The following is an 11,087-nucleotide window of genomic DNA, read 5'->3' on the forward strand; positions in this document are numbered from 1 at the left end:
ATCGAACTGGGACTTCTTGGATCACCCACTCAAAGGATCTTCTTCTGTACCAAGAAAAAGGTTGCTCTGCCACCCCAAGCCTACCATTGCTCCGCTTGAGGTCCTTGTACCAGAGAAGCTACTTTACCCTGATGGGTTGGATTCTTAGGTCCAACATTCAGATTATGTGCGCGGCTAGGAAGGCTTGGATGTGTTTTTGTCGGGTGCTGTACATGTAGTCTCCGTCATATCTTTTGTCACATTTGTCCTGTACCGGTATCAAATGGACTGTTGTAATCCTTATCTTTTGACTTGAACCTTAATTGAACATGGGCACAAATCTCTCATTTATTCAGATTGAGGTCCTTCAATGCCGTTTACCGGTCCTGCCAGAAACCATCCACCTCAGTGGGACTTGAACTAGATTCTGGATTCTCGATGAGGAAACCTTTTGAGAGTTGCTTCCTGGTACCTTGACCACCTCCTCCTAAAAGACTGTCTTTGTTATTGCAAGCACTCCTGCCAGGTGGGTGAGCAAATTGTATGCCTAATCCTGTAAATGTATTTACGTGTCATTAATCCTGGAAAATTGGTTCTTAGGACCGTTCCTTCCTTCATGTCCAAGATTCTTGATAATTTCCATTTGAACCAGGAAATTGATGTACCTGGTTTTTCAGCCTCTGCCTTCTGGTTCTCCAACTGAGGTGGACTTCCATAAATTGTGGCCAGAACTGACGTTTGGCATATCTGATCGCCTCTTTGCCAGTCATGGTGGCATTTCTCCTGGACTCATGGTGGGAAAGGCCACAATTGCATGCAGTATTCCAGTTACGCAGAGACTCATTAACATTCCAGCAGACCTAAGGCAGCATCGGTAGTTTTGCAGAGTCATGTGTCCATTTTATGGATCTGTCGAGTGGACATTTAGGCTACCCCTTCTTTTGATGGGCAAGCACAATTCCCTGGACGTTTCTTCCAGGCGAGCTGCTTCTTCCAGCGTTTTGCATAACCTGTTTGCTTAAAACCTCCTGTCATATGAAGCAAATCGTCCCCAAGAAGGTTTTGCTTTGTAATGTAATGAATGTTGCTAGGGTGAGTGTTGACGACATTAAGGTATGTAGCCTTAGTCCATCCCTTTGAGTACATGTCAGTGTAATGTATCTCAAGGTTTGGTATGCTAACTGGGGAGGTGGCGCTTGTGGCACCCAGGTGGGGTATTGTAGGGTTTGAATGCTAGGCTTCTTTCTGCATTCTAACTTCCATTGTTGCCTTAATGCAGCATCGCTAGACTGTTTTCTGACCTGACTGCTTGCATGATTAGGCCTTTCCTAACGTGTCAAATGGGAGAACCATGGATTTAAGATTACTTGAATCGCAATGAAGGGCGATCTTTGAGCAATTCATGGTGGTGGCAGAGTTCTGGTTTTTAAATGTTATGTCCAGCAACCCTAAAATGCCTTCAAACTAACTTTCTTACTGTATTTATTATTGTAGTTTAACCACAACAGTACTTCTTTTAATGATTGTATTTGTTAATGCTCTACACGAACACACTTGGAGTGGCTGCTCGGCATTCCCTCCTCCACCTCAAAAGCCATAGCTGAGGGCTGACTGGGGAATTGTCAAATCTCTCGAACACCACACAAAATGAACCTTAACCACCAGACACACGTTGAAGTTCTGCAAATCGGGGCTTCTTGAATCTCAGTTGTGGACTCTGTCGCTCTTAACCATCAGTTGCTGAGATGTCAACCCTCCCTGTTTAGGTCTGGCTAAAAGACTTATGAACACTTGGGAGTGCTGGCAAAGTGCACTAACCTTTTGGCTTTCCGTCACCATTTACGTGTACCCTAGGATCTGCTTTTGGCGGTGAGGTCGCCGCTCGCAGAGGTCCGATCTTGACAGCCACCCCATTGTGGCCACAAACGGTGGCACGTATGCAAGAGGCATTGCCTTTGGTCATGCACCTGCATGGTTGCCAACATGACCCATTCCAATCTGTAGGTGATTATCTAGTCCTGTCGTTTTTCTTTGCATTCTGGGACTTGTAGTCCGAGTTTTGTAATGGAAAAAGAGGACCTACAAGCCCCAGAGTGCAGTGAAAAATGACTGGATAAGCAACTACAGATTACAATGGGTCATGTTGGCAACTATGCACTTGGGCACCTCCAAGAAACCCACTTTGCCACACATCGGTACTTTGGCTGCGGTCTGGCCTTTTGGCTGTTCCTGTGAGCCTACAGGACCCTTTGTGCGCTACAGTAGGTTACTTGGGCACCAGTTTAGATGTTTTTCTGCAGGGCCCATTTATTTTGAATGACTTTCTTTTCACGTAGCCATACAGACTGGCCCTGTAGGTGTGCAAATTGGTCGGGAAGGGGGAATGGATGACTGAAGTATGCCTAATATGCCCGGATTATTTTGAAGGAACACGAAACCAAGCAGATGACCCTTGTATGATCAAAGACACTCGTGGGTGTTTGTATGGGAAATTCAAGTATTGGCACCGCTTCCAAATTTGCCCCATTCCCCCCTCTCCCCATAAGTGAACTTTGTGAAACTTTCCAAGGAAATTCAGTTAGATGTAAATTGCTTTCAGATTGGTAGGCCGTTTTGTCAAATAGCAGAATTTATAAGCATTTGGAAAAGGTGCTTTCCCAATGTGGAGTCCATCGTATCCTTAACTGTGCAATGCAGCTATAGCTTATTCTGCAAGAGATATAGATAGATATACCGAGATGTACTGGCAAGTCCGTTCGAAAAAATAACTTGCGGCACTCCACTGATCTTGCAGAAAGTATGATTTCATAATTTCTTGACATCATGAATCACGCAACCATGACAAGATTACAAAAAATTCCTGAAACAAAACCGACACACGTTCCACCCTTGTCAGGGCTTCGCCAGGCTGATATCAATTGAAAATTAGCAATTAAGATCAAAGTTGAGTCATGTAAAATATGGGACAAATCAATTCTTATATTCCAGGAAATTCTTAAAAACCAAGAACAGGAAAAAAAAGCAGAAACAAATTGCACCGGCATCTGGTTATTCCAATCCTATTGGGCAACTGTACTCTATCAAAATCCGCCCTTCAAAAATATGCACAGCTCACAAGGACGCAGTGCTGTGTTGTCATGGTGTAATACCCCAGCACAAGTGTTCAAAGAGCAATGGTAGCAACAGGTCCATATCCTGATGTAATATGATGGCACAAGTGTGCAAAGCGCAGTAATGGCAGCAGGTATATATTAACAATAATGCACATGGCTAGCTGTCCTTAAAAAATCCCAATGTGCAAAATAGCAAGTGGAGCAGCAAATATTTCAATATTCTAAAGCACAAGTTTCAAATAGCAAAAATAACAGTAGTTTTATATCTTTTAATATGCAAATATGTGCAAAATATTAATACTAGCAGCAAATCTTCAATGTCTATATTAAGTAACAAGAATGTGCAAATGAGCAGTTCAGCTTTTTATAAGGATAACCGTCCAAGTATATGTAGACAGATATACTTCTCAATATACAGTGTAAGCTATATACAGTGTAAGCAAATGTTTCAAATGGCATGAGGGAGCTCATCCGGGATATGAACCTAGCGCAGCACAAAAAATACAACTTTGCCATGTTCATAGAGCTGGAAAAATCAACTGTTCTTAAATTGCCAATCCTAAAACATCTAACCTAATGAGCACAATTGTTCAACACGAGGTAAAGACGATACAACAGGGAAAAGAACAATATTTACAATAGTCCTGATAACAGTAGAAAAGGTCTAAAAGACTGATCATAAGAAAACATGCAATTCATTATCCACATCGAAAATAATGCGTTTAGATAGGGCGGCAACCTGCCCTATGGTTAAGGTGAGTCAGACTCCCATAGCAACCCTTCAAAATTCTATCTTTAGTAACTTGATTCAAGTAACAGATTTTGCTGACATTTTTAAAGTGATTTAAGGACTCAAGACCCACCCCAGACTGAAAAGTTTCATAAAGATTAGTTAAAAATGTAAAAGTTTAGTGCGGCCTACTTTATTTTCCCAATGACAAAAGTCAATTTGTGCTAACAGCCAGCCCAAACCGCTGGATGGATTTGGACCAGATCCGAAACCACTTGGGTACGAAGCATTGATTTGCGATCCGTGTTTGGTTTGGGGTTATTTATTTAGATTTGTAAAGCGCACAATCGGCCCTTGGGTATCGGGGGCTATTGCAGTAATCTTGCTTAGTTGCGAGAGTAGTACAGAGAAATTACAGTGAAGACAATTTAGTATAAAGATGATACAAAGCACAGTAAAGGTACAAATTGGAGAACAGGGTTGGCAGTATGTTCCTTGGTTACATTGGAACAAAGTTGAGGTTTAAACAAGCTATAGACATTTGCAGCTTAATGGAACAGTTTAGTATTAAGAGCTCTGCGGAAAGTTGTGTATGAAGCTTTGTTGTGGAGTGCTGTGGGCAAGGCATTCCAGTGTTTGGGAGCTAGATGTTGGAAACTGGACCCTCCAACTTTAGTTCTTCTGAAGGTGGGGACAAACATCGATGGGTCTGATGTAAGAGAGAGAGAATCTTTTCTGATAAGTACGGAGGGGTAGTGCGGGAGATGCACTTTTGTGTGTGATGGCCATGGTTTTGAAAAGAATGCAATCTTTGACTGGCAGCCAAATGTACATCCCTCCTAGCTTGTGAGAGATATTCCCTTTTAGGGATGCTTAGAGCAGCTCTAAGGGCGTTGTTTTGAGTAACTTATAACCTATGGAGGTTTTTAGTGGAAGTACCCAGAAGTAGAGCATTGCAATAGCCCCAACTGTAGCTCTGGCTATTACGAGGTGGTTAGTATTTGACAAGTAGGGTTTGACTGCATTAATAATTTTAGTGGTGAACGCTGAGGGGGATGCAATAGCACTCACTTGGCGTGTCATTGACAAAGCTGAGCCAATAAATACCCCTAGGGTTTTGACTGCTGGGGACACCTTAATGGTTGTATTGTCAATGATGAATGTCTGGTATTGTGGGTCAAGCTTGTTAAGCAAATCTTTGGAGCCTACAAGGAGGAGCTCTGTTTTGTCCCCGTTTAGAGATAAACCATTTGCTGACATCCATGTCTGAATGGTTGCATAGATATTGTCCAAGGCTGCAGCGTCTTGTTTATAGGAGCCGGTGAGAGGGAGTAGGACGTGGATGTTGTTGGCATAGTTTGTGTAAGCTATGCCACAATCATAGTCCTTGAAGAGAGGAAGGGTAAAGAAAGATATTGTACAGTGTGGGTGTTATTCCATACATATTAAATATTTGATGAAGAAAGGGGGTGCCCTTTCTCAAATAGATCTCGTGGATGTACCCGCAACCAGGGTTTTTTAGAAATGAAAAAATGAAAAGGCTATCTTGTTTTTCTCTCGATGCTGGAGCATCTGTTGGGGGGGGGGAGATAGCACAGGGGAGGTAAGGAGGCCATCTTGGGAGTGCGGGGAGCTGGCACAGATGAGTGGGTGGGTCAGGAAAGCATTTATTTTCCTGGCCGTTCTGTGACTATAAAGGACTACGGATAGCCGAGGGTATGTGTAGTTCAGTACCTGCTGTTAGTTTTTATTTGAGCTATAGTGACGTCGGTGGTGAAATATCACTGGCCAAGACCAGGTCTCCCTTCCATGCAGTAACCAGGACAGGCCCTGCTTAGCTTCAAAGTCTGCTGAGCTTCCTCAGGCCATGTTGTCTGATAAATGAGCCAAAGTTACAAGACCATTTAGAAACGGTCCTTGCTTTGAAGCTAAGCAGGGTCAGTCCTGCTTTGAAGCTCAGCAGGGTTAGTCCTGGTTACTACAGGGATGGGGACCGAATGGGCATCCAAATTATTTTATTTTTTTAAACCCTGCTACTATCAGTCCTTCAAAAATTGCCTTATGGGGGCATATAAAATGAGAGTAGAGGAAGGATAAGGAGGATCCAGCCCATGGGTGCATTTGAAGACAATTGAAAGAGTGATGCAGAAGACGGGATTCAAAATGAAGTAGTGAAATTTAAAGTAGGGAGGATGAGTAGAGGTCCAAGGGGAGGGGGGGTAAAGAAAAAAGGCTAACGGAGGAGTTGTAGATCGAACAAAGAGGAGAAGGATGACGGGCAGGAAGACTGAGCATTAAAGATGAACAGTACTCTATAATGGAAAAGACGAGGGGAAAAGAGAAGTTTTGTGTGAAAAAGATAAATGTGAGCACAGCGAATGTTAAACGGAGCAAAGCGGCAAGAACGGGCAATAGAGGAAATTTGAAGGGGGAAGGAAAGTGAAGGATCAAAGGATTCCCTTTTTCTGATTAGAAGGGCTCTTCCCAACCACCACTTGTGTTTTAGGAAATAATTAAAGACCTGCCTTTCCTTTGACTAACTTGATGTTCTTCAGTACCAGCACCATGAAGCCGTTGGGTGAATGAGTGCTTTAAAAACACAAATTAACATAAACGTGGAAAGTCCGACTGAAAATAATCTTTACAGCCGTTTGGGTTTTGTATATTTGTATTTTATTTATTTGTATAGCGCACTAGGCCCAAGGGCAACCAAGCGCATATCTTGAGGCACAGGTACAAAAGAGGCATTGATAAAGTTACAGGCACGGATAAATTCACAGGTGAATGTCTTAGGCACAAGGGTACAAAAGTGGCATAGGTGCAGGTATAGTCAAATAATTTTAAATCCACGAGCAAAGGAGCCACAAGGTACACAAGATGGCATTGATACAGTTGCAGGCATAGATAAATTCACAGGTGCGTATCTTAGGCACAGCAGTAGAGAAGTGGAAAAGATACAGGTATAGTCAAAACATTTTACATTCTCGAGCAAAGGAGCCAGTAGTACGGGAGTGGAACAGGTGACTTAGGCTGGTAATGAGTAGGGTGTAGAGGATAGCCAAAGCTTGGCTTTGTGTTTGAAGAGCGTGGCGGAAGGGAGGGTTCTAATGGCCTGTGGCAAGGAGTTCCAAAGCTTGGACACGAGGACTGGCAAGCTGACGCCTCCGGCAGTCTGCAGGTTGTATTTCGGTATGGTAAGTGATTGAGTTTGGGCAGATCTTAGGGCCTGGGAGGGAATGTATTGAGAGAAGCGGGAAGTTAAGTAGATAGGGGCGGGGGGCCTGATTGTTAACACATTTGTGAGTAAGTGTCAGTGATTTGAGCGAAATTCTTTGGGCCACAGAGAGCCAGTGTATGCTCTTCCTGGTGTCAGAGATTTGTGCCGATCTAGGAATAGAGCGGGCTGCTCTGATGGCATTGTTTTGGGCGATCTGTAGTATGTTTAGGTTGCGTTGGTTGGTGCCTGGATACAGTACGTTGCAATAATCAAGTTTGGACATAACCAACGTCCTGGCGAGAGTAATGTAGTTCTGGGTAGAGCGGAATGGGCTTGTAATCCGCTTACAAGTGTATTCCGAGGCAGCGGTGACTGCATTCGTTTGTTGGTTGAGGGACAGTGTGGAATCAAGGTAAATACCTAAGGTTTTGGTCTCTTTAGCCAATTTGATGGGGTTACCATCAATGTTGAAGGTGCTAAAGGACGGGTCATGCTTGCTAAGTCTTTGTTGGGTGCCAAGGATGAGGAGCTCTGTCTTGTCATCATTGAGACGGAGCTCGTGATGTGCCATCCATGCTTGGACGACTTGATATACACCGTTCAAGGCTTTGGCGTCTACGGTGTAGTCACCAGTGATGGGGGAATGAGTATCTGGGTGTCATCCGCGTAGTTGGTGTAGGTGACACCCAGATAGTCAAGCACATCAAACAATGGTTTGGTAAAAACATTGTAGAGCGTAGGAGATGCACACGACCCTTGCGGAACTCCGCATGGGACTGGAGATGGGTCAGCGGATGCAGTGGGTGAGAATACTCTCATGAGTCTATTGTCCAGGAAGGACCTGATCCAGTTAGTGGCATTTTCCGAAAAGTGGGCAGCAGATTTCAAGTGTTGGCATAGGATTTGGTGATTGACCAGATCGAAGGCCGCCGAGAGGTCCAGGAGTAGCAGTAGAGCTAGTTTGCCATTATCTTTAAGTCTTCTATTGAGTTTTGAGGTCTAATGAGGCTGTTTCCGTCCCATGTCAGGGTCTGAAGCCAGATTGTCTTGTGCCTAATAGTTGTTAGTCTCCAGATACTTCTGTATCTGGAGATGGGCCGCTCTATCTAAGATTTTTAGGAGGAACGGGACTGTGGTGATCGGTCTGTAATTAGTGGGTATGAACGGATCAAGTGTAGGCTTTTTCAGGAGAGGGATGACCCATGCGTCCTTCAGATTGTTAGGAACAATTCCGGAGTGAAATGAGGAATTAATGAAGGTGGCAATGAAGGGAGCAAGGTCATTGGCAGATATGATAGGGGCTGGGCAGGCGTCCCCTTGGCAGTTGGAAGGTTTAAGGTTACTTTGGACAAGTTGGATCGGCGGTCATTTCTAAGGATAGAGTATCCATCAGGAATATCTAGGGACAGGAGTGGGCCAGAAGCAGCGTGTAGCCATGTTTCTGTGATGGCGATGAAATCAAGGTTTTGGGTGGTAATGAGGTCGGAGATATCGAGTGCATGAGCGGTAAGGGTTCTGGCATTTATATGTGAACATAGTCAGGGATAGCACTGTTTTTTTTTTTTTTTTTGTTCCTCATGCCCTAGAGGGACTGTGTTTACGCGTCCTCATTGCTGGCATGTGTGATGTCCTGAGTAGTGCGTGGCAGAGGTAGGATTCCTAATGGTCACATTGATTGTATTTTGCCTTTTTTGCTGCAACCATAACATTTAACTAAATTTCCAAAGTTTCTTTCAGATACATTTAAGCATAATGTCCCTTTAACAAAGGGTGTTCATAGCATTTTTTAATTACCTACTCTACCTGTGGTACCTGATGGACATGGACAGTAGGCATTGTTCTCGGGGCAAAGCCAAAGGACCTGCCCCGAGCTGCTCCAGAAGCCCAGTTGTGGCTATTGGACATGACCTGTTGCTGTGACCGCGATCAGTTTGCCTGTTGCATTGCCCTAAGCCAGGCCCCAGGCGCCACCCAGCCATTCATTGCTTTCATTGGACATGGCATACAGCCATGCTAAGCGGACTCTGTGCTTGAGGCATGGTTTTAGGCACATCTCTGGGCATTTCTTGGAGCCATAATGTCTCTGGGCATGGTATGTGGACGTGCCCATGGTAGCTATGCCCTGGCTGGGGTGGATCCTGGAGTGCTGGAACAGGTCCCTTTGCAAAGTTTTTGCAGCGCAAGGTCAGCAAAATACACTTCCATGGTGGGCAATAACGTTTTCCAGGCCCACATATCGATTGGATTAGTTGGTTGCACTTTTCTGAACTTGAGACCCGGGCTGGTGTAGAGAACGGTTTGTCCTTTCTCGACCATAAAAACCGCCTCATTGGCCTGTGAATAAAAATATCTGGAGGTATTTTTTTGCCATTTTTGAGTGAATTAAAAAAACGAGTGTTTGGATTTTCACCAGACCAACAAAGGATTGCGAGTCAGAAGAGACTCGAGCATCTCACCTGGATTTGGTGTAAATCCATACCCCAGGCTCTACATTTGGAGACGGCAAAAATTGTCCTTTTGAGAAACTGAATTGATTATGAGACAGGGAGAATTAAATTGGACACTTTACTAAAGCGTTTAATACGTTCCTACTTGTATTTAGCAGTCGCTGCATTCCATATTTGCATTAGAAACTTAACACGCCCATCATTTGATCGATGTGCTAGCTGGAACTTTTAACTTGGATTTACTCACGTTTCACAATACAAGTGCATTGTTGGAATCCGCTTTTCAAATGCACAACAGGCGGCAATGTGCACAGAATGCTTGCAGACTTTGTGGGCAGACACACCGCGTCCAGGAGAGCACGTTGTAGCTGTACATTTACCCATGCACACTACAAGATGGACATCAAATAAGAGTAGCACAAACCTGCCCCCTGTAAGGCAAAAGACGAGTGCCCTTCCTCAGCAGCATAGATCTAAAACATTCCTGTAGAACCGGGACTGTACAGCCCACTGCTTCAAATTTAAGTGAAAGGTCATGTGGGAGCACAGCTAATGTTTGGATTTCCAGAAATGTGTGCTGCATAGCCCTTCAGCATACGTTCTAGTTGTTGGTTGGCCACACCGTAGCCGTATCAAAGGACTTAGAAACGTGACCACCCTACTTATATGCGAGTGTCAAGGTACGTGCAGAGCCGTATCTAAGGATTTAGAAAAATGCAATTGTGGTGGTTACCACATCCATTGTCCGATGGGATTACTGTTGGAATTTAGTGTATCCAATGATTTAACTCTTGTTCGTTTTTAAAGACTCCAAAAATATCTGCAGATTTTGTTTGTGCAGTGTATTTGAAAATTAAATGTATCTATTGCAACAAGGATACACTACTGCATATGACTACGCTAATCTGTGTTTTAAGATAGGGCTGCATCCAAACATCCTAGACCACATTTCTGATTTCCTTTTTGTTATTTTTTTTTTCGAACAGGACAAGTGTATGGACAAACCTGGACCAAAACTAGACAGCCGAGCAGAGACCTGCTTTGTGAACTGTGTGGAGCGATTCATCGACACAAGTCAGTTTATTTTGAACCGGCTTGAGCAAACACAGAAAACTAAGATGGCTTTCTCTGAAAGCTTGACGGACTGAGGATTGTCAAACTGATAAGACTTATTGAGAGCCACCTGCCTACTGTCTAAAAGGAATTTGCTTCACTGCAGATCTGTAAAGGGAAAGATATATCAGAACAACTATAATGGTGTCGGCAGTTAGACTCTCCTTGTTGCAAATGGGATTGGCAATGGCCTGAAGGTGCATTACTTTTTCAGAATACACGTAGTTCAGTAATTTTAAATGCCAAACTTGTAACATTAATTAAAAAAAAATTCTCTCGTTTGTTGCTGCCTTGTTCTTTCCATATTTTCTGATTAGAACATGTTATTGAAGTGTTAGGCTATAATGCCAAAGCAGTACTACATTGCTGTCGTAAATTAACAATTTTTTTGTGCAGCACATTATTCACAAATTAACAACTGTCTGTACATGTTGAGAGCAGAACAGCACACCTCAAATGTATCGCTCTACGTTGAGCGATGATTCACT

The 11,087-nt window shown here is 43.6% G+C and overlaps 1 protein-coding gene across 1 annotated transcript in view; it reads left to right on the top strand.

The window, feature by feature from the left end:
• Positions 1-10,880, top strand: part of TIMM8A (translocase of inner mitochondrial membrane 8A) — a 31,479-nt gene extending 20,599 nt beyond the window's left edge. Inside the window, exon 2 of the mRNA XM_069613029.1 lies at positions 10,473-10,880. Within this exon, the coding sequence (XP_069469130.1) occupies positions 10,473-10,634 (162 nt within the window). The 3' untranslated portion in view covers positions 10,635-10,880. The remainder of the gene's footprint in view (positions 1-10,472) is intronic.
• Positions 10,881-11,087: the final 207 nt, after the last annotated feature.

The sequence above is a fragment of the Ambystoma mexicanum genome, chromosome 5p (genome assembly GCF_040938575.1).
Source record: "Ambystoma mexicanum isolate Mex_15411 chromosome 5p, UKY_AmexF1_1, whole genome shotgun sequence".
Taxonomy (NCBI): domain Eukaryota; kingdom Metazoa; phylum Chordata; class Amphibia; order Caudata; family Ambystomatidae; genus Ambystoma; species Ambystoma mexicanum.